The following is a 22,882-nucleotide window of genomic DNA, read 5'->3' as shown; positions in this document are numbered from 1 at the left end:
CTCTAGATTAGATTATTGGACTTGGGGAATATTGTGTTGCAGTTGAATGAATATGAGAAATCAGAGAACACCCCTATGTTTGTTTGATATTGTGACAGGGTGTCCATTGCTTGGTCGTGCATCTCTGTTCAAGGTCCTTTCTGTTGACTCATGCAGGCAGCCAGACCAGGTGGGACCTATTAGCTCCAAGAGTACAGACGGTAGAGGGGAAATAGAGCCAGCTACAGAGAGGCTCTGTAGGGGAACATAGGCATAGCTAATTTCAGGAGGAAGCTTAGCTTGAGGTTTGTTACTTAAATTAATAATGAAGAAAACTCCGGGAAGGGGTAAGTTTTTGGGCCATATCTAGTGGGTGCTTACAGATATTGTAGTGCCTTATCATAGACTCACAGTTTGGGCTAGATGTCCTCACTCGCTCTCCTTGTTGTGAGGCTGTGCTTTGTCATGGTTAGTGGGCAGTTGTGAATTTCCAGAGGCCAGCATATTCTCACTGCTCTGCACGGTGTCCATTGCCTCTGACTTACATTAGTTTCCTTGAACATGCCAATACAGCTTTTGTTGGACAGGCAGTGCATAGCCTCTGCAAGACACTGCATCCTCAGAAGTGGTAGCAGGCTGCCTCCAGAGTACTCCCAGACCCTACTCACTCGCCCCAGCAGCTAAACTCTGTCCCTGACTGGGCAGTGATCCACCAGTGCAGCTTCCTCCCTTCTTCCTCTTCTAGTCCCATGTCATTTGGCCAGCCTGTTCCCTCTTTTCTATTTTCTCTGTTCCCTTCCTGTTCTCTCTTGTGATTCCTTTCACCGCTTCCCCCAGCCCCTGCCTATAGACATAGTGACACCAGCAGAGTGAAATGAACTTTGCTGCTTCTATAGGGAAACTGCATGGGAAAGTGTTGACTGTAGGCTTGTCTGACTGTAGGCTTGTCTCACTGCAGTGTTAGCTCGAGGTATAACTGGAGTGTTGCCCCGAGCCTGCCCCCATCCCTACACAAATCTCTAGCTTGAGTTAAGTGGTGCTTTAAACTCCAGCTAGCGGACCCATTGAGAGGTAGGGTTGATGCTTGAGCTTGCAATACAGGGCGTGCAGCTACAGTTTATATTCCTGAGGGCATTCTGTGCCAAAAAATAAAAATTCTGCGCACAATAGTTTAAAATTCTGCAAATTTTATTTGCCAAACAATTGTGGAGGTTCCAGCGTTGCAGTGGGGAGCACAAGCCATGGGCTGCACAGAGATGGGAGATCACTGTGCAGCTGCTTCTCCCTGGGGCACGGACTCAGCGATGAGGCTGCACCCAACCCAGACATGGGGCAAGGACCGGGCCTGTCCCAGAAACACTCCAGGGCCCTGCCCCTCTGTGCCAGGTGCACCAGGTGTGGGCAGGCAGGCTCAGCAAGGCAGGATCCAGTGTGGGTTGAGAGGATCCTGTGGGGGGGGGGGCAATCTGCATGGGGGCGGCTCAGTGGGGGATCCGGGTTCAGGGGGGATCTGGATGCACAGGGGTTTGTTGGGGGGTTCTGGGTGCAACAGTAATAGGACTCTGCAGTGGGGTCCAGGTGAAGGTGATTGGGGCTCAGTGGTGGGGGAGGTCTGGGGGTGTGGGGATAGAGTTTGGCAGGGGGGTCTGGATGTGGGGAGCTCAGTGGGGGGTCCAGGTGCTGGGGGAGTGGGGCTCAGTGGGGTGGGGATCCAGGTGCAGCTGGTTGGGGCTCGGTGGGATAGGGATCCGAGCACGGGTGGCTCATTGGGGTGGTCCAGGTGCAGGAGGAGTGGGACTCATCGGGGTGGGTACTGAGTGAAGGTGGGTGAGGCTTAGCGGGAGACTCTAGGTGGGGGATGGGTGTGCCTGGAAGCCAGGCCTCTCCCCCTGCCGCAGGGATGTGGTTCCAGCCGCTCCAGGAGGGCAATCCTGTGGCTGTAGTTTGCCCACCCCTGATCTGGAGGTGAGGTGGGCACAGGCCACTTGGCAGGCCACAGGAAATAGCCCCGGGCCGCATGTTTGAGACCCCTGTGTTAGACTGTGCAGCCTTTATAAATGTCATTAGCGGAGTGGGGAATTTCTTGTCCACCATGTCACCTTTCTTCCATCGGGTTTTGCTCCGATGTGTGTCCCGCAGGGGGTACAGCTGTGATATCTCTTTTTCTTTCCAGGAAAGGCTAATGTGTTTGCTGATGCTGCTTGCGCTCTTTCATGAAACAAGCTCCTTCTATGTACCAGGTGTAGCTCCTATCAACTTCCACCAGAAGGACCCCGTAGAAATCAAGGTAGGATGGATTTCACAGAACAAAAATGGCAAGAGGGAACACATTTATTTATAGCACAGTAGCCAAGTGGGATGACCAAAGTCAAGCTTTGGAATCCTGCCTCTAAAATTCAGTGCATATGTAAAATGTCAGTAAAAAGAGGCTTATGGGACCATACCTGTTCTTCTCCTCCCCTGCTCAAAGTCCCAACTTATTTTTTTATTCTCTTCAGTTACTCTCTTTGGCCACCCATTTCTTCTCTCAAGTATCTTTGAACCAGGCAAACAGCTGTGCCAGAATCCATATAGATGGCGCTCTGCTTGGCACACAAGGTTTCCCAGTGGCATTGGTTACAAAGTGAAAGTAACCAAAACTTCTCTGTCTCCAATATTGTGCATGATATATACATGAAGTAACTGAGTGTTACCTCCGGGCAGCACTTCGGCCACAAGCAAAGCGTGAAGTGGCTGTGTCCTGCAGATGATGGGATAAAGCCAAGGATAGACCAAACACTTCAAAGTTGTTAGTTCAAGTCAGTTCTCACGAGCTCTTTCCCCTCGTCAGGAATAAACTGAACTCCACAATATGCCCCCACATCCATCGTCCAGACCTCAGACGCCCACGGAGATGGCAAAGGCTGCCACAGGGTGTTGGCACTCCCACACAGTGTTGTTAATACCCAGCTCTGGAACTGTGTCTGTCCTGCTGGGAGAGAGTTGAGACTTGCGGTCTAGACAGGAACAGTCTTAAAGCCATTTATTTATTTATTTATTCTAAAGCTGTGGGCTTAATTCCTTACAGGGCATCCAGAAAAGTAGATGTCTGTGGGGATGCTGGGGTTGGCTAGTCATATACCAAGCACAGTGCAACTTACTTTCTGGCCACAAATCCCTTGACCCAAGCTATTTTTAAGCAAACAAGGCTAGCCCTGAGCTACAGTAAAATCACAAAGTAGCCTCAGGAGGGATTGGATTGGAATAGCAACTCTCAAAAAGGATTTCAAAAGCCACGTGTCCACCAGCAGTGAGACCAGTCGGCAAATCTTCCTGTACGTTTCCAATAAGTGAGGTTGGCCTCCGTTACAAACAGCTCCTGTTTGTCAGAACAGATGTGCCCTTTATATTGGATCTCTCTGCACCTCAGTTGTGCCCTGCATTTTTGTGGGTGCCCGCCAGCAGTATTCAGTTTTGTCAATAACCATTGTGTCTTCAGAAGCAGCTTCTGCTCAACTATTCATATAGGATTGAAGACATGACTAGGGCCACGTCTATATTACAAACTTTTGTCAGCATGGCTATGTTGGTCGGGTGCATGGAGGGTGATCTCTGACCACAACTGTGAGGAAAAGCCTTCACTGCAGAGTTATTCCCGCAAAAGTGCAACTTTGCTTGGATGAGCTTCCTCCGCAATGGGAGTGCTCTGCCAGGATAGTTATACTGGCAAAGCGCACCTTGTGTAGAGCTGGCCTAGGATTTTTCCAAAGGCAACGACAGTGGTAATGACAAACCATCTTCACGAACTTGTGACCCATTCATGTGCTTCAGAAAATAGGCATGGGAGAGAACCAGGAGGACTGTAGTTATAGGAGAGTGACGTTCCAACTACATTGGGCACATCTGCTTCAGGCATTTCTGTGCTACTTAAAGATGGGGCTGCTGCAGCAGGTATGGCACATTGAACTATTAATAGGCTGCAGAGGTGAAGAAGTCCGGATTAAAACATAACTTCCATGTCCCTTTTGTTAGAACAGGGCTCCAAATAAAGGCTTGGAACTAATGTGTCTGGGTATCTGTGTGTCTTGAGAAGAAGACAGTTGCATGGTAAAATTTGAGGGATACCCTTCTGTTATACACGGTGGAGTTCACTCCCCCACTGCTGCCCAACCAGCCCCTTACAAACTTTTCATACTCAGTTCTGGCTCTCTGGTGCCCTAGTTAACTTTGCTGATGGAGGTGTCACTGTGATAGTTCCTGTGCTTAAGAGAATTGCTCCACTAAGCCTGATGTAGCTGATGGAGTTGGTAACCTTACAGACTTCTGTTACTGGAGAGTTAACGTGCCGTGGTTGGTGAAGGTATTTCCTACGCCTAGTGGATTAATTGTTTGGTGGTGGTGGGAAGGGCAGTTCAGATTGTAAGACTGGCTTTCCCACCAATGAGACTAAGTGTTTTTCCCTTTGAAATTAGTCTCCTGAATGAGACTTAAACTTCCAGCTGATGTAGGGAGCATAGGAAATGGTCTGAATATTTAGCGGGTCACAGAGAGGAAGATAACAGATGCTTCTTTCTTCAGGCTGTGAAGCTCACCAGTTCACGAACCCAGCTGCCATATGAGTACTATTCCTTGCCTTTCTGCCAACCCAACAAGATAACATACAAGGCTGAGAATCTGGGTACGTACCCATCATGCAGCACGATCTCAGTATGTAAATATGTTGCTGTCTAGGCCTGTGAAATGTCCTAGCCTGAGCAGTAGCAGCACCTGTACTTGGAACACAGTCATATTTGCAGCCCTACCTCTTGCATGGTACAGGTGTGAGTGACTCCAATGTGTGCATTTTAAGTGGGAGAAATAAATGCAAATGTAGCCTGTGATAACCTGTGACTTAAAAGAGGGGAGGCGCTCTCCAGTGTACCATGCTCATCTTGCTAGTTGATCAGAGGCAGCAGCAGGAAGCTGGAATTCCCAGTTAGCCAAGAAGTGATGGGAAACGCTTCTTTGGTGGGTTATTATTTCTGTAGGTCCCTCAATGTACTTGGTGCTTCAGACAAACAAGACAAGATCCTTGCTCCAAACTGTCCTTTTGCATCTCTTTCCATGCAGTCAGCATGTGCTGTAGCCTCTCCAGCTTCCATAAGGCTCTGTTGTCCACGCTGTAACTCGCTGAAGCTGCCCTCATTGCTCCATGATGTGCAGCATGCTAGAAACCCGGTGGCAGAATCAGTGTTGCTTGATAATGGTGTCCCTCACCCCTCCCACTGTGTCTCTGTTTCCCAGGTGAGGTTCTGCGGGGGGACCGGATAGTAAACACGCCATTCCAGGTCTTCATGAACATAGAGAAGAAATGTGAGGTTCTGTGCAACTTTCCCAACAAGCCAGTCACCCTGACAGTGGAACAGAGCAAGCTGATTGCAGAGCGTATCCGGGAGGATTACTATATCCATCTGTGAGTTGCCACCAAATCTCACTCCTTACCTGAGGAGGTTATGAAGTCTAGGACTATAACAGCGTTTAAGAGAGAACTGGATAAATTCATGGTGGTTAGGTCCATAAATGGCTATTAGCCAGGATGGGTAATGAATGGTGTCCCTTGCCTCTGTTTGTCAGAGGATGGAGATGGATGGCAGGAGAGAGATCACTTGATTATTGTCTGTTTGGTTCACTCCCTCTGGGGCACCTGGCATTGGCCACTGTCGGTAGACAGATACTGGGCTAGATGGACCTTTAGTCTGACCTGGTACGGCTGTTCTTATGTTATGTTCACTGTGGCAGGGTTGGGTTGGAATCGCTGCGCTGTGGGCTGGTTTGATATGAAAACATTGTGTCTCTTCAGTATTGCTGATAACTTGCCTGTGGCCACGCGGCTGGAGTTGTATTCAAATCGTGAGGAGGAGGAGAAGAAAGAAAAAGACGTGCAGTTTGAGCATGGATACAGGCTTGGTTTCATGGACAGTAATAAGGTAACCTGTTCTTGAAGCTTCCTGTATAAAGCCTCTGTAGGATCCCTGAAAAAGTCTGTTCTGAAGACCCTTGTGGGCCTCCTTCAAAAAGTATAAAGTGCACCATGATGTTAGGTGCTGCCACCAGGTGCGAGAGTTGGAAGTGCTGCTGAATGGCTGTATGCAGGACTGAAATATGGTATATTAGATCCTCAGGCCTAGGCAATATCTTCACTTAAACCACCACAGCAGCATCGCTGCAATGCTCCTGGAGCACTTCAATGTAGGTTCTCCTGTTGCTAAACCACCTCTCCGAGAGGCAGTCGCTAGGTTGACAGAAGAATTGTTCTGTCAACCTAGTGCTGTCTACACTGGGGGTTAGGTCAGCTTAAGTACGTCACTTGGGGATGTGGATTTTTCACACCCCAGAGCAAAGTAGCTGAGTCCATCTAATTTTCTAGCCGGTCCTGAGGGAATGGAAAAAAAAGTTAGAGAAATGGTGTGTCCTATTGATTAGGGAACTGGGCGCCAGGACTCCCGGGATTTGTTCGTAACTCTGCCACTGATTCACCAGATGACACTGAGGATGCTTTGTGCCTCAGTGTCCCCCACAGTATAGTGGCGGTAGTTACTTCCCAGGAGTGCTATGAGGATTATCTAACACTTGTAACTTGCTTTGAGATCCTTATATAAATGCCATTGAGTATTTCTGACAATATTTTTATTAACAAAAGGAACTGGCTGGAATACAATCATGGAGAGTGTATTAATTCAGTGTAGAGAGCAAAAATCAGAATTCACTCGCGTAAAATCCAATTGTTTAAGAACATAAGAATGGCCGTACTGGGTCAGACCAAAGGTCCATCTAGCCCAGTATCTGTCTACCGACAGTGGCCAATGCCAGATGCCCCAGAGGGAGTGAACCTAACAGGCAATGATCAAGTGATCTCTCTCCTGCCATTCATCTCCATCCTCTGACAAACAGAGGCCAGGGACACCATTCCTACCATCTGGCTAAAAGCCATTTATGGACTTAAACACCATAATTTATCCAGTTTTCTTTTAAACACTGGTTATAGTCCTAGCCTTCACAACCTCCTCAGGTAAGGAGTTCCACAAGTTGACTGTGCGCCTGCGTGAAGAAGAACTTCCTTTTTATTGTTTTAACCTGCTGCCTATTAATTTCATTTGGTGACCCCTAGTTCTTTGTATTATGGGAATAGTTAAATAACTTCCTTATCCACTTTTTCAACATCACTCATGATTTTTTATATACCTCTTATCATATCTCCCCTTAGTCTCCTCTTTTCCAAGCTGAAGTCCTAGCCTTTTTAATCTTTCTCATATGGGACCCTCTCCAAAACCCTAATCATTTGAGTTGCCCTTTTCTGAACTTTTTCTAGTGCTTTAGAATATCTTTTTTGAGGTTGAGGAGACCACATCTGAACACAGTATTCAAGATGTGGGCATACCATGGATTATATAAGGGCAATAATATATTCTCAGTCTTATTCTCTATCCCCTCTTTAATGATTCCTAACATCCTGTTTGCTTTTTTGACCACCTCTGCACACGCGTGGACATCTTCAGAGAACTATCCACCGATGACGCCAAGATCTTTTCTTGAGTCCTTGTAGCTAAATTAGCCCCCATCATATTGTATGTATAAGTTGGGGGTATTTTCCAACTGTGCATTACTTTACCTTCATCCACATTAATTTCATTTGCCATTTGTTGCCCAATCACTTAGTTTTGTGAGATCTTTTTGAAGTTTCTTCACAATCTGCTTTGGTCTTAATCTATCTTGAGTAGTTTACTATCATCTGCAGACTTTGCCACCTCACTGTTTACCCCTTTCTCCAGATCATTTATGAATAAATTGATTAGGATTGGTCCTAGGACTGACCCTTGGGGAACACCGCTAGTTACCCTCTCCATTCTGAGAATTTACCATTATTCCTACCCTTTGTTCCATGTCTTTTAACCCAGTTCTCAATCCATGAAAGCACCTTCCCTTTTGTCCCATGACAGCTTAATTTATGTAAGAGCCTTTGGTGAGGGACCTTATCAAAGGCTTTCTGGAAATCTAAGTACACTATGTCCACTGGACCCCCTTGTCACATGTTTGTTGACCACTTCAAGAATTCTAAATAGATTAGTGAGACACGATTTACAGAAACCATGTTGACTATTGCTCAATGGTTTGTTTTCTATGTGTCTGACAATTCTATTTCTAACTATTGTTTCGACTAAGTGCCTGGTACCGACGCGTTAAACTTACTGGTCTGTAATTGCCGGGATCACCTCTAGAGCCCTTTTTAAATATTCGCGGTTACATTAGCTAACTTTTCCAGTCATTGTCGGTACCAAAGCTGATTTAAAGGACAGGTTATAAACCTTAGTTAATAGTTCCGCAACTTCACATTTGAGTTCTTTTTAGAACTCTTGGGTGAATGCCTTCGGGTCCCGGTGACTTGTTACTGTTGAGGTTATCAATTAGTTCCAAAACCACCTCTAGTGATACTTCAGTCTGTGACAGTTCCTCAGATTTGTCACCTACAAAGCCAGCTCAGGTTTGGGATATCCCCCAACATCCTCAGCTGTGAAGACTGAAGCAAAAGAATCCATTTAGTTTTCTCCACAATGCTTTATCATCTTTAAGCGCACCTTTTGTATTTTGATCATCAAGGGGCCCCACTCGCGTTGTTAGTAGGCTTCCTGCTTCTGATGTACTAAAAAACATTTTGTTTATACCTTGGAGTTTTTGGCTAGCCGTTCTTCAAACTCCTCTTTGGCTTTTCTTATTACACTCTTGCACTTAATTTGGCAGTGTTTATGCTCCTTTCTATTTGCCTCACTAGGATCTGACTTCCACTTTTTACAGGAAGTCTTTTTATCTCTCGCTGCTTCTTTTACATCGTTGTTAAGCCACGGTGGCTCTTTTTTAAGTTCTTTTATTGTGTTTCTTAATTGGGTATACATTTGAAGTGGGCCTCTATTATGGTGTCTTTCAAAAGCGCCCATGCAGCTTGCAGGGATTTCACTTTAGTCACTGTATCTTTTAACTTGTTTAACTAACCCCCTCATTTTTGTATAGTTCCGCCTTTTGAAATTAAATGCCACAGTGTTGGGCTGTTCAGGATGTTCTTGCCCACCACAGGGATGTTAAATATTGTTATATTATGTCACTATTTGCAAGCGGCCTGCTATAGTTACCTCTCTTGGACCAGCTCCTGCACTCCACTCAGGATTAAATCTAGAGTTGCCTCTCCCCTTGTGGGTTCCCGCTACCAATCTGCTCCATGAAGCAGTCATTTAAAGTATCAAGAAATTTTATCTCGCATTCATCCTGAAGTGAAATGTTCCCAGTCAATATGTGGATAATTGAAATCCCCCACTATTATTGGATTCTTAATTTTGATAGCCTCTCTAATGTCCCTTAGCATTTCATCATCACTATCACTGTCCTGGTCAGGTGGTCGATAATAGATCCCTAATGTTATATTTTTATTAGAGCATGACATTTCTATCCATAGATTCTATGGAACATGTGGATTCGCTTAAGATTTTTACTTCATTTGAATCTACATTTTCTTTCACATATAGTGCCACTCCTCCCCCTGCACGACCTGTTCTGTCCTTACGATATATCTTATACCCCGGAATGATTGTGTCCCATTGATTGCTCTCAGTCCACCAGGTTTCTGTGATGCCTATTATATCAATCTCCTCCTTTAGCACAAGGCACTCTAGTTCACCCAGCTTATTATTTAGACTTCTAGCATTTGTGTACAAGCACTTTGAAAACTTGTCCCTGTTTATTTGTCTGCCCTTTTCTGATGTGCCAGATTCTTTTTTATGTGACTGTTTATCATCTGGTCCGGCCCTTGCATTATCCTCTTCCGTCCTCTGTTCCTGACTATAGCCTGGAGATTCCCTATCATCAGACTCTCCCCTGAGAGAAGTCTGTGTCCGATTCACATGCTCCTCTGCAGCAGTCGGCTTTCCCCCATCTCCTAGTTTAAAAACTGCTCTACAACCTTCTTAATGTTTAGTGCCAGTTTAATGTTTAAGTGTGACGCAAACAAATATGATTAAGGAGGGAGGTAAAGGGCATATAATAGTAGGGGAAATAAAAAGACATTGGCCAAGGTATAAGAACAGCCACCTGGCCACTCTGTGGAGATTTCAGACTTGTGTGCACATGTGCTTGCAAACTACACATACAAGTACCATTATTGCATGTGCCAGTGGCCAGCTATGTGTCTGACTCATCATTTGTTCATGTGTGTGGTGTAATTATGTGTGCAGTTGCACATGCCCTTCTGATCACTGGGGATGAGGGAAGCCTTATGTACTTATGGAGCTGCTGTGCTTTGTCCATGCATGATCGGGGCTGTAGCACAGTAAGTTCAAAGGAGCACCTGTTGCTCGTGGAGTCGTACCATGCAAATGCTGTTGAACAGTTGGCTGGGTTCTACCCCTTAGTATGTCTCTGGTCACCTGATCTGAAATGGAGTGAAACATTCATTCCTATTGTGACCAAAAGCCTGAGAGAGTTGCGGAGAGAGAGTAAAAGAGCAGGATCTCTCAAGAGTGCAGAGAGAGAGAGAGAATGCAGCCTTGCTGGGTAGCCCAGATTATCTGAGGCTGTTGGAGTCTTTAACCTTCTGGGGAATGTGCAGCTGTTGTCTATTTCTCCCTTGAGCCACTAACACTTTTTTTTTAATGTCAATCTGTTTTAGTTCTACCTGCACAACCACCTCTCCTTCATCCTTCACTACCACAGAGAGGAGGTGGAAGAGAATCAGGAGCCCACATACAGGGTTGTGCGGTTTGAAGTGGTTCCCCAGAGCATTAAACTTGAAGGTAAATTATGTAGTCTACCCTGGCCTGTAAGGATGGCAGCAGAGCTCCCTACAGGCACTGCCATCTGCATTGCAGGTCCAAAGGGGAACCTAAATCCCAGGTGGCAAGTCCCAGTTGCAAAGCAGGCATGGACATTGGAATGAGGGATTTTGTAATATGCCCCAGTAAATAAAAGCACCTGGTCTGATACAAAAGCAGTGGGACACATGTGTGAAACTGAAATGAACCACATGAGAAAACTGATCAAAGGAAATATCCTTTTGCATAACTAACCTGTGTAACTCATTGCCACTAGCTTTCACTGAGGCTACCAAGGTTCAAAAAGAACGTGGACATAGACATTAATATGGATAAGGAGAACGTCCACAGCTACACTGGATGGAATTTTTAAAAAATTGTTAGATGGTATATAAGTCCACCTGTTTCAGGGCATGAGCTAACCTCTCGCTCTTGGGGGTTGGAATGAAACTCCCTGTATGGGTTCTGTTATCCTGTGCATGTTTGGAAGGTAATGGACCTTGGTCTCATCTAGTATGGTGGTAATTATGATCCTGCTACCTCCCTGGGCGTGGGAGGAGGTGGGGGGTTGATGGGTCTTGTGTTTCTGGTGGAACTGAGGATCCACCTGCTTATTTCTCTTCCACACCCATCTTATGAAGCTCTATCTCTGTAGCCTCCATCTTTCCAGCTAAGGAGGGGCCTAGCCAGGGTTCCTTTCAGGGTGTGTTTATGCTGGTCCTTTATTGGCTGGAAGGATAGCTTCTGAACAATGCAAAGCTGCGTTCAGCCTCCAAGGGAGGGAACATGCTGTCCCCTCAGTGCTTTCTGCTCTCTTCAGTAAGAGCAAGACTGGGCCTTAGATTTCTGGGGGAAGCTTGGTTGCCCTTCCCTTTGTGTGGTGGAGGGAAATGCTAAGGTGGTACATACAACCTGTGGATGTTTTCTCCTATAGATCTGAAGGCAGATGAGAAGGGCACTTGTATGCTGCCTGAAGCTGCAGGCTCAGCCCCTCAGGAGATAGATCCCACTAAGAAGAACCAACTGCTCTTCACCTACTCTGTCCATTGGCAGGTGAGGGAGTAAGGAGGGACTTGGCTGACCAGTACCCTGGGGTGAAGGAGGAGCATGTGCTGGGCTCCAGAAAGAGAAGTCCTGTGGGTGTTCGCGTTGCAGGCAGGAGAGTAATGGGTGGTGTGTGGGTTACACTGTGATGAGAAAGTAGGGGGAGCTGATGGCTTTTGGGGTGTCTTATCAGTTTCTGAACATGCTGCTCTCTCTCTCCAGGAGAGTGACATTAAATGGGCTTCTCGCTGGGATACCTACCTGACCATGAGTGATGTGCAGATCCACTGGTTTTCCATCATTAATTCAGTCGTGGTTGTCTTTTTCCTTTCAGGTGAGTGAGACCTTGTGGTGGGGGTTAATCGCCCCATTGCTAGCCACTAGGGGTCAGGAAATTGCTTTAAACGTCAGCTGCAGGTGGGCATGTCTGAATTCCCAAATAGGTGCAGTAAACAAAAGGTATTGACACGGGTCAGTTGGTGTAAAACTCCCATCCCAGGCAGCACCTTTGGAGTCAGCCCTTGGCTTTTGTTTCTTGTATGGTCCAACTGGACTTTTGGGTGGAGGAGTCCATTCACACTTTGACTTCTGCCACACACCATGCTCACGAGTATTGGTGTGCAACTCTCTCTGCTCCTTCGAGTTCCACAGCTTAGTAGGGAGACTGGGAACAAATCTGGAAAGACAACATGGCCTTTTTTGTGCATAAGTACTATTCTTTGCCCTCTGAGGGCTTGATCCTATGCTCACTAAAGGCGATGGCAAAGCTCCAATTGACAGTAGTGGTACAGGAGTAGGCTCCGGGAGAGCAGCTGAGTTGCCTAAGTCATGCCGCGTGGGACCAAGCACACAAGGAATGAGCCAAGGAACTGAGTCCAAGTTGTGGTTCTGTAGCATCTGGGAGAGTAGGCATGGCAGGGTTACTTGGGAGCCTTGTAACAATGTCTCATTCACTCTGGGTTTGTGTGTTTTAGGTATTCTCAGCATGATCATTATCCGCACTCTCAGGAAGGACATTGCCAACTACAACAAGGAAGATGACATTGTATGAAATGTATCTATTCTCCTGGCGGGGAGCTGTGTAAAACCAGAACATGTGGGAAGGGGCCCTTCTCTGAAGACTTGATGCATTTCCCCCACCCCCACTTTGTTAGAGAGCACTATCGAAGGTGGGAGGGGCAGTTCTGTAATAAACTGATGGGAAGGATAGGCTGGTTAGGCGAGCCACTGGTGCATTCAGCAGCTGAGCTGCTCAGCCATGCTGCTGGGGGTTCATTACCACTGACGTGATTAAACTCTCCCAGACCTACTGAGTGAGTAGCTAGCTCAGTGAACACGTGTCTTGGTATGTGACAATCCATAGCTAAAGCTGTGTTTAGAGACCTTCAGTTTAAAACTCAAGAAGAACACAGTCTCTTGTCAGAATGATGGAATCCCTGAAAGGGAATTGGTGTAGGGAGAGTGTGACATCCTGAAGGAGCCTGTGTTTCCATCTGGGTGATAGAATTTTAATGCCCCCTTTTCTGGTTTTGCTACAGGAAGATACAATGGAGGAATCTGGTTGGAAACTTGTGCATGGAGATGTCTTCAGGCCTCCACAATATCCCATGATTCTCAGCTCACTACTGGGCTCTGGAATTCAACTCTTTTGCATGATCCTGATAGTTATCTGTGAGTATCACCACTGGGTTTGAGCAGCCTTAACACAGGGGAAGGAGAATTATCTAATGATATAGGCCTGATCACCAGCAGAGCTTCAGGAGCAGGTGATGCTTGTCTTGTCTCAGGATGAGCCTCTCCATTTGCTGGCTATGTCCTGTTTCAGGGCAGATTCAAACTACAGAGCCATACTCAATAGTTCCAGGTTTCTAGGTGCCTTTCCCTAGGAAAAGCACCCATATTTTTCTATGGTAGTGTCAGCTGGTTTTGAGTGGTTTGGATGCTGGGGTCCACCAGTGATCTGAGAGCTCTGTGTTGGGCTGGCTGGGGGGGTTGTGGGCAGACTCTGAAAGGTAAAGCACACAGTCTTCCTGAGCTGCACCTGTTAATGTAGTTAGAAACACTACGAGGTTTGACATGTATTGCTCCTATTTGAGACCAAAGCCTTGGTGCTATGTGAAAGGGTCTTATCTCCCTCCTTGGTCCGGCCACCAGAGACTGTTGGTCTCAGGTCTGACCTGATAAAATGAGTTCTGTGTGGGAGGTGAAGCGATCCCAGGCTGCTGGATTCTCCAGCCAGATGATGTGAACCAGGGCTCCTCTAGTGAGCGTTCACTAGAGCATGTCCATCAGTTGCCACCTTTCTCTCGTGTTTTGCTTTGCAGTTGTTGCCATGCTGGGGATGCTGTCACCTTCTAGCCGGGGCGCCCTGATGACTACAGCCTGCTTTCTCTTCATGTTCATGGGGTAGGTGTGTCTCCTGCCCTTGTACCATGATACTGTTGCCTGTCAGGTAATGGGAGATAACCTGGCTTCTCTGCTGTTTTCCATCCCAGGGTTTTTGGTGGGTTCTCTGCTGGCCGTCTTTATCGGACGCTGAAAGGCCACAGATGGAAGAAAGGTGCCTTCTGTGTAAGTGACTCTTTGAGTTTCTTTGCCATGCTTGCCCAAGGCAGAATACACTTCTTGCTTTTGATCATAGTTAAGCATCCTGCTGTAGGCATTGCTGAGCCAGTGGGCATTGCCCAGCTGGAGCAGAGAGAGAGAAGCTGGGTGTGGGGTTGGGGTCCTGGCAGCTCTGTGGGCAGGAAATCCTGACAAGAAGAGGCATGCATGAAGTGGAGGGGTGTTTTTTTCTGCACCTAATTTATCCCAGTGATAAGCCTATTAAGAACACCTGGGGCAGTGATGCCCAAACTTCTCCTCTTGTGTCCTCCCCGCCCGTAATGGATATACAGGCACTGGTTGGAGACTGAGGGGTGGCGTGCCCCCCCAGTTGGGGACCAGTGACCTGGGGGATAATGAGCTCCCACTCTCTTTTAACATGTGCTCTTTCCCACAGACGGCAACCCTGTACCCTGGTGTAGTCTTCAGTATCTGCTTTGTCCTGAACTGTTTCATATGGGGGAAGCACTCCTCTGGAGCGGTGTGTACCCACTTCTCCTTGCAAACCTGGCTGGGTAGGGTGATCATAGAGTTCCTGGGCGGGCGCTTAATCTCTGGGTTCCTCTAGTTTATGGAGGTGCCTGCAGTCAAGAGCTGGGCCTGTAATGGTGAGTGTCTCAAAGCAGGTTTAGGCTGGTGGGGTCCAAAATGCTGTTGAAGGGAAGTGTTCCATCTGCAAATGCCCTGGTGAGGGGACTCTCCTTGGTTGTGCCTGTTGAGAGGGCCACAGTCTGACAAGCAAACACACAAAGGCAGGAACAGTTTAAAAAAGCAAATAAGTGCATGTTGAAAAGGACTTGCCTGCACACCATGAAGTATTTGAAGCTATCCCTGCACACAAGTAGGATGTGAGGAGGGCTCCAGGAGAAGTGAAAGGGATGCCTGAACCCCAGGCAGGGTGGAGCCCAGATCAGCTGCATTTCCAGCTGTAGCTAAGATGCTGCAGGGGAGGTTGTTACCTGTGGGGACACGAAAGAATCAGCGATTAGATAAAACTGGCTGCTATGGGACATAGCCTCTTGGGTTTAGGTACTAATTGCTCTGTCCTGTATGGTCAGTACAGAGTCTCTGTCTAAAAATGGCCAGAGCCTCAGTTCCTCCAGGATTCAGAGGAACTCAGGGTATCAGGATCTTCAGTTGTGGGGGAATCCATGCTCCCAGAAACAGAGCTAATTTAAAGCCAGTGCGAATGGTGGAATCTAAAGCATTCCCATGATGTGACGAGGAGTCACCTCTGGTCCCTCACTGACATCCCATGGTTAGTTGGTGAGCTGGACTTTGAAAAGTCTTGTCTGATTTTTGGCATTGGAGAATTTAGTGGGTAGACTTGCTAGGACCCTAGTGGTGACACTTGCTGTGGTTCCAGGTTCCTTTCCCCACCATGGTGGCCTTGCTCTGCATGTGGTTCGGTATCTCCTTGCCCTTGGTCTACCTGGGATACTACTTTGGATTTCGCAAACAGCCATATGATAATCCTGTGCGGACCAATCAGATTCCAAGGCAGATCCCGGAGCAGAGGTGGTACATGAACAGATTCGTTGGGTGAGTGGCAAATGTGTAGTAAATCTGGTGGTTTATTAGAAGACTCCTCCAAGTCCTTCTGCCCACTGTACAAGTCAGCCATCTGGTAGTCTTTGGACATCACAGGTGAATTGCAGGTGCGTGGGCAGCCCCCCCACTGCACCCCACTTTACTCATTGTAACACTGTGCTGCTCAGAGAAATAGTAAATGAACCCTGGTCTGTATCTTAGTACCTCCTAACTACCTATCTAATGACATTTAGTAAGTGCCAATAAAGCAGGAATTGTTTATGTAATTGTGAGAGACTTATTCCAGTAGCATGGAGGTTAAGTCCTTTAATGGTTATTAGCCAGGATGGGTAAGGAAGGGTGTCCCTAGCCTCTGTTTGTTAGAGGGTGGAGATGGATGGCAGGAGAGAGATCACTTGATCATTACCTGTTAGGTTCATTCCCTCTGGGACACCTGACATTGGTCACTGCTGGTAGACAGGATACTGAATGGACCTTTGGTCTGACCCAGTATGGCCATTCTTATGTTCTTAGCAGTATCCGTTGACCCTAAGTGTATCTGGGTCTGGGTGGTGGTTTTTCTAGTCTTTGAGTAAAGACAGTCATGTTTTGCTGGTAACAGAATTTCTCCTTCACTCATAGGATTCTTATGGCTGGCATTCTCCCTTTTGGAGCCATGTTCATTGAACTGTTCTTCATCTTCAGTGTAAGCACCAAATCCACCTCTTTTTAAAATAAGAATCCTATCACTTCTGCATTGTGCCTTTAAGGAGAGAGGGATTATCCACCTGGAGTAGACCTATCTTGGTGTGTGCATGCAGGGAGTGGGTAACAGCTTTGCTGCCCCTTTATGGCCTTGTGAATGGGAAGCACTGGACCATAGGCCTTCCAGACGGTTTTCTTGCTGGGATTCTTGGAAGATGTCATGGGTTAGATTTGATCCTACAGAATCTTTTTGGGTTATTCTTGGCTAAGCACAGCCAGGGTGAAGGGATGCCCTATGGTTGCTACAAAGCATAAAAACCACAGGTGTCAAGCTTTTCAGATGAGACAAGTGCAGTTTCTTCCCATTTCTCACCTTCACATGGAAGTGACCAGAAGAAATTACAGGGGTCTTGTTACTGTGGAGAACAAAGACCGCCATGAGCAAGAATCCTTATCTTGGGAAGGAAGGTGTCACCATGGTGGCTGTTCCCACCTCATACTGTGTCCCTGAGATTGCTTGGCCCCTTTCCCTTAGCTTTTCAGGGTCCAGGCAGCTGTTTCTTGCCTAGCTTTGTGAATTTCCTCTTCTAGCCTAATGCCTTTCAAGGCCTGTTGTAAAGTATAACAGGTTTCATGTATCTGCTAGACCCACTCGAGCAGTGAGCAAACCACTTACTGTTACTTGGGTCAGCTGTTATGAAAAGTTAGATTAATGTCTATTGAGTTACACCAGTGTCTTCTGTTGCAGTGTTGTGTCTTTGTTTCAGGCAATCTGGGAGAACCAGTTCTATTACCTCTTTGGCTTTCTCTTCCTGGTTTTTATAATCCTGGTGGTATCCTGCTCCCAAATCAGCATCGTTATGGTATATTTCCAGCTCTGTGCTGAGGTGAGACGTACCCATTGCAGTTTCAGAAGCAATTTGTGAATAGACCTTGTGTCTTTCAAGAAGTGCTGTTACTTGATTGTTACTTCACCACAGAAGTCTAGTCCGTTGATGTGAAGCCCAAGCTTATAAGGTGCTGAATGCCCTCAACTCCCACAGACTTCAAAGGGTGTAAGGTTGCTGAGCACCTTGTAGGATGGGGCCCAGACTCTGTCTCAAAGGAAGCTGCAAAAGACAAGTGCAGGAAGACTTTTCTCAAGTATAATTTCCTGGAGAAATACCTCCAATCTGCAGATATTTGAGGGAGGGCTCTGGCATGTTTCCCATGGCATATGCCATAACAGTGGCCTGGCAAGGTGCTGGCTTTGTTTCATTGTTCATTATTTGTTCTCTGATATACTTAAGACAATTTATAAATGATTCATAGTAGTTTCTTCTTTGTAAGATGAATGAATCCCCAAATGGTGGCTTTCCTTTGAAAAAAGGAGGGTGGCAACCTACCTGCTTCAGGGGATAATTCGTACCCCATCTGGACCAAGGAGGCACTGTGGGTCATGTGTAGCTAGGAGCCCAAGAGGGAAATGAAGTCCTTGGAGTAATGCAGTCTCTCTCTCTCTTCTACCCTGTCAGGATTATCGCTGGTGGTGGAGGACCTTCTTGGTTTCTGGAGGATCTGCCTTCTATGTACTGATTTATGCCATCTTTTACTTTATGAATAAGGTATTGTCAATCCCCACTGTGTAAAAGCCTCTATCTTCCCGGAGGGCATAGTAGAATTTGAAGAGAGAATACCTATTGGGTCATCTGGTTCTAGTCCATCCCCCTGCCAGTGCATGGCTGTTCTCTGCAGTCTCTTCTTTTGTTCATTGTCCAGCGCTCTTTTGTTTCTCTAGAGGTGATTCTGTTAATTACACTATTCAAGTTCAAGAAGGTTCAGGTAGTTGTAGACTCCAGTCTGGCCTGCATCCACCTATGGGGAGTAATGTTTGCTTAATGTTCTCAAACTCTGCCGTGGGGGGGATCATCCCCAGCTGGGGTGAAATTCAGGTTGGGCTTTACCCCCCATCCCCCTCCCCCGCCCAGTGAATCCCAGCTGACTTGGAGGGAGCTCCATCTTCTAAGGGGAAGGGAATTTAGCTTCCATGTCCAACTTATCCTGTGCTTTCTTTCCTCACTCTGCTTCCCTTGACCATCCTCTTGTGGAAGAGGAATAGGCCATTGACTGAGCTGGGGAGTTAACTCTTAGCATCGCTTTGTATTAAGGCTCACTTGGCTTTTTCTCATCTATTCTAGCTGGATATCGTTGAGGTCATTCCCTCCTTACTCTATTTTGGCTACACTGCTCTCATGGTCCTGTCTTTCTGGCTCCTCACTGGCACCATTGGCTTCTACGCAGCCTACATGTTTGTCCGTAAGATCTATGCTGCGGTGAAAATAGACTGAAGATGCACAGACTCAGCACAAAGCAGACACCTCTGTGTGCATTTCCTCCTGGAAAGGAAGAGGGGGATCCTTTCCCAGTTCTTTTAAGGAAACAAAACCCAATGGGGGTGTGAGAAGAGAAATAAATAACTCCTGCTCATTTTGGAATGTAACTTTTGGCACAGCATACATGGATTCTGGGGCTACTTCTAGGGGAGGGTGTGTAGATACCTTGCATTTTAAGTTTACTACATTATTCCAGTTTTGAGGGATTTTTAGCAGAAAAATATCCTCTGTAAGTAAGCCCCTTTTTTGCTCATTCTTTTGATTATGTTGAATAACGAATGGATTTGATCAGCAATGGAAACATTTGTGAAACATTTTTTTTCAGCCCTTATAGCACTTGGGTTCAGGGAGAGTCTTCAGACCACTAACACACAGGGTTTGTCTCCTATCTTGGTTCTGCTTGGAAGAGGTGGAGGGTGCTTCAGTCCATGGTGAGCTAGGAGAATCTCAAAGGCTTCCCCTGCGTGAATGAGTCTGGCTTGCTTTGACTACAGCGATTTCAGTTCCATCTGGTTCACAGTTCCATGGAAGTGCCATTCAGAATCTGGCAAGTGCAATTTCACTCTGAGATGGCTTGAGAACCGTAACCCTCTGCATCATTTCTCCCTCCCCCTACTTTGGACAGTGTATAACATCCCAGATGCATAAACTGGAGGGGCTCAGAGGAAGGCAGGAGTGATTCTCTTCTGGAAGATGGAAGAGCTGGGTCACCTTTACTGGCAGCACGAAGAAGCAGAACATGGAGTTGTACCAGAAGCAGCGTGAATAGTTGTTGATTCTAGAGCACAAGGCCATGTACCCTGGAGAACATTTATGAGATGGCCACATGGTTTTGTTCCATTAATTGCTTTGGCCATCTGAGGAAACAGGATAGTCATACTACTTAGGAGAGGCCTCTGAGGTTGGGTAAAGCCCTGTGTAGAGAAACTCATTACTGGGTTGCTTTAGTGCCAAGAAATCTCTGCATCAGTGTGGAGACATGTCTACTACAAGGTGCATGAAGGCCGTCTGGAAGTGGCCAAGGGGAGATGAAGTCAGTGGTTCCTGAGGATTTCCTCCCACTTCTGTTTCTTAAAGGAGAGGTATCTGTCCCATCTACTCTGTCTCTTGGCTGGTCCCGCTCTCGATTCCTGTCTCCTGTTCTCAGACACTTTGCCTCCAGGGAGCAGGGAAGAGTCACACCTCAGTAACCTGTGTTCTGCTCTTTGCTGCCAAATGTGATGAGCCGTCAGGAATAGCCCAGGAATGCTATTCTATAGGGGGTTCCTCCTTTCCCGTAGTTGGATGCCTGGCTCTGGCCATGGGAGGTGCTTTTAAAAATACATTTGAATTTTTATTTGACTCATTTAAAACAAAACTACGGCTCCTGGGAAATCTAGTCCCAAATTGCAGTGAAGCCTTCCTCCATTCCCAGATCTGTGGGGCCACGTTAGTCAGAGCTATAAGAATTCCTTTTATTTCTTCAGCAGGACAGGGGAAAAAAATCTACAAATATTCTGCTCTGTCACAGGTGACAGTGATAAGATTCAAAGACAGAATAGACGCGACACCAAACAAAACCTCTCTCTGTTGCTAACAGTGAGTCGTGCATATTTGAGGCTTTCTATGCCCTGGGTATCACCTTAACAGTCCGTACTGTGTAAGTGGTTCTGACTTTTAATGGTGACCTTTCACTTCCCCAGCAGGAAGAATGGAAAACTAGAATCCTAAACCATTCAACTTCTCCTGTGCATTGCTTCTCACCTAATAATCTTCAGTTACCCAGCCTGGAATCAGATGGAAAGCGGGAACATGGGATTCACTAGTTAACTGTGATGATTTGAAATATCTTTCTCTCTGAGATTCTGGTTGATTTCCTAGTGGAGAGTTTAAGCCAGCATTAATTTCTCTTCCTCCATACTGTTCTCTGTATTCTACTTTGTATTTTTAATTAATGTATGTATTCTGTGTCCTATTGTAAATAAATATGCCATTGTCCTGTGTGAGAAGCCTTTCATGGTCTTCTCTCCCATAACACTGGTTGTGACCCAATCTTTTCTTCTTAAAAGATGACAAAGCTTGATGTGTAATTGCAATAGGAAGTACAATGTGAATCTACTTAGGGAGAAAACTTAACTTTATTGCTCCAGCAAACTTCACTGTAACATTTAGGCTCTTACCAGTGCAACATGCTCTTCATACTGAGGGGAACTGAAACACAATCACGTGGCTAAAACATAACATGAGTTGAGGTTCTGTTCTTGGCTATGATACTGACTTCCTGTGTGATGTCACACAAATCACTTAACCTCTCTCTCCCAGTTTTGTCACCTGTAAAATGGAAAGGATACTCCTCTGTCTCCTATGATTGGGGTTAAGGAATTAGGCATCACATTTATAAAGTGATTAGAGATGTGATGGAAGAGCAGTTTGAGTTCAGAAATATTGCTGCAGCTTGGTGCAGGCATGTGAAGTTATTAAAGCAGCAGTTTCACCCTAAAACTCAGTGACTGGCTAGGCAGGGGCTCTCTTTTCACACTTTGGCTAAGTCTACCAAAAGTATCCTTCCCAAAAAGAGGAGAGCTGGATCTCCATCTTTAGCTCTGATTACTGTGGTGGTGATGTACAGGCCCCTACAGGGCTCACCACAGACTTACGTGTGGTTAGGAAGTGACAATTTGCTGTTGTCTGTACAATGAACCTGGGCTGGGCTGTACAACTTAATACATGTTCCTTTCTGCCTGCAAAGTTCTGTCAAGCTAAGAAATTTAGATCTGCACCTGACTCTCTGCATAGATCAATTAATGGTTGCTTGGTTGGTAGATAGCCAGTTACTGCCACTCTTAATTCTTTTTTGGGGGTTTCTGCAACATTGTTTAGCCTGGAAAACAGCAATTTGAAGTTTAGGAAGTGACTAACAGAGGTTTTAGGGTCATGAAGAGAATGTCTGAGAGGATGCATGGTTCCTCCCACATTCCTAGTTATTTTGACTGGATCTGGCCACAGTTTGTTGGGCTAGTGAAGCTTTTAAGAAATGCAGATTGCATTAAAACATCTCTGGAGAGGAAAGGTGCTGGATTCTTTACTTGCATGGAAATCAAGGTTCATTTGTAGGGCTCTTAGCTTCTTCTGAGAGAGGACTGTGCAGAGGTTAAAGCAGAACTAGTTCCAGGCTTGTAGGGTTCTATTCCTAGTTCTGCCAATGAGTTGCTTGTGTGGTTGTGCAAGTTACTTAGTTGGGACCAGTGACCCAGGGAAACTATGTAAAATGGAGATGATCCCCATGTAATGGGGACTGTGAAACTTTAATGTTTGAAGTGCTCTTAACAGTGCTTTACATGTGATACAACAGCCGTTTAACCTCCATCAGTGCGTGCTTAAGGGATTGCCTCTGGTAACTTCTGATTCCTGATTTAAAAGCTTCAGCAGAACCTATCAAAGACTTGTCGCCATATCAGTTTCACATTATCAACAAACTGTCAAAACAAGATTGTCGCTAGTACTTTTAATAGGGATTTTTTTTTTGAGAAGCATTACAGGTTCTGTCTACTATCCGTAGCCTGCTTGAATTTGTAGTGTAATGTGAAAATTTCCTGCTGTGATTTAGTGTTGCAGTGTGGATGTATGACTTTTTTAATCTCATTCAATACTTGAGTACAATTCCAGCCTACACTACAAGTTGATAGTGCATTTATAACTATGTTATAAACAGGTTCCCGCTATGACTGATTTTTGTATAATACAGATGGGGAATTGGCTAGCATGCTTCCTTGAAAATAAACAAGACTTCTGTTCACTCTGGTCAGGAAAATGGTGCTAGAACGTTAGTACCAGGAACAGTCATGTTTCAACACTGCT

At 46.1% G+C, this 22,882-nt stretch overlaps 1 protein-coding gene across 4 annotated transcripts in view; it reads left to right on the top strand.

Annotated features, from left to right (window-relative positions):
- The window catches only part of TM9SF4 (transmembrane 9 superfamily member 4), a 31,285-nt gene extending 10,259 nt beyond the window's left edge, over nucleotides 1–21,026 (top strand). For 3 of the 4 annotated variants that reach the window (XM_032766417.2, XM_032766418.2, XM_032766419.2), the window contains exons 2-18: nucleotides 2,153–2,266; nucleotides 4,537–4,636; nucleotides 5,242–5,410; nucleotides 5,798–5,924; nucleotides 10,649–10,772; nucleotides 11,725–11,843; nucleotides 12,057–12,168; nucleotides 12,809–12,879; nucleotides 13,373–13,505; nucleotides 14,159–14,240; nucleotides 14,330–14,405; nucleotides 14,836–14,919; nucleotides 15,805–15,980; nucleotides 16,611–16,674; nucleotides 17,441–17,560; nucleotides 18,188–18,277; nucleotides 18,851–21,026. In XM_032766417.2, coding sequence (XP_032622308.1) covers nucleotides 2,153–2,266; nucleotides 4,537–4,636; nucleotides 5,242–5,410; nucleotides 5,798–5,924; nucleotides 10,649–10,772; nucleotides 11,725–11,843; nucleotides 12,057–12,168; nucleotides 12,809–12,879; nucleotides 13,373–13,505; nucleotides 14,159–14,240; nucleotides 14,330–14,405; nucleotides 14,836–14,919; nucleotides 15,805–15,980; nucleotides 16,611–16,674; nucleotides 17,441–17,560; nucleotides 18,188–18,277; nucleotides 18,851–19,000 — 1,911 coding nt within the window. In that variant the 3' untranslated portion in view covers nucleotides 19,001–21,026. The remainder of the gene's footprint in view (nucleotides 1–2,152; nucleotides 2,267–4,536; nucleotides 4,637–5,241; nucleotides 5,411–5,797; nucleotides 5,925–10,648; nucleotides 10,773–11,724; nucleotides 11,844–12,056; nucleotides 12,169–12,808; nucleotides 12,880–13,372; nucleotides 13,506–14,158; nucleotides 14,241–14,329; nucleotides 14,406–14,835; nucleotides 14,920–15,804; nucleotides 15,981–16,610; nucleotides 16,675–17,440; nucleotides 17,561–18,187; nucleotides 18,278–18,850) is intronic. The other variant, XM_032766421.2, reaches the window with a different exon arrangement.
- The last annotated feature ends 1,856 nt before the right edge of the window (nucleotides 21,027–22,882 follow it).

This window comes from Chelonoidis abingdonii, chromosome 14 (genome assembly GCF_003597395.2).
Source record: "Chelonoidis abingdonii isolate Lonesome George chromosome 14, CheloAbing_2.0, whole genome shotgun sequence".
Classification (NCBI taxonomy): Eukaryota; Metazoa; Chordata; order Testudines; family Testudinidae; genus Chelonoidis; species Chelonoidis abingdonii.
The sequence above is the reverse complement of the archived record's forward strand: the minus strand, read 5'-3'. Positions and strand labels throughout refer to the sequence as shown.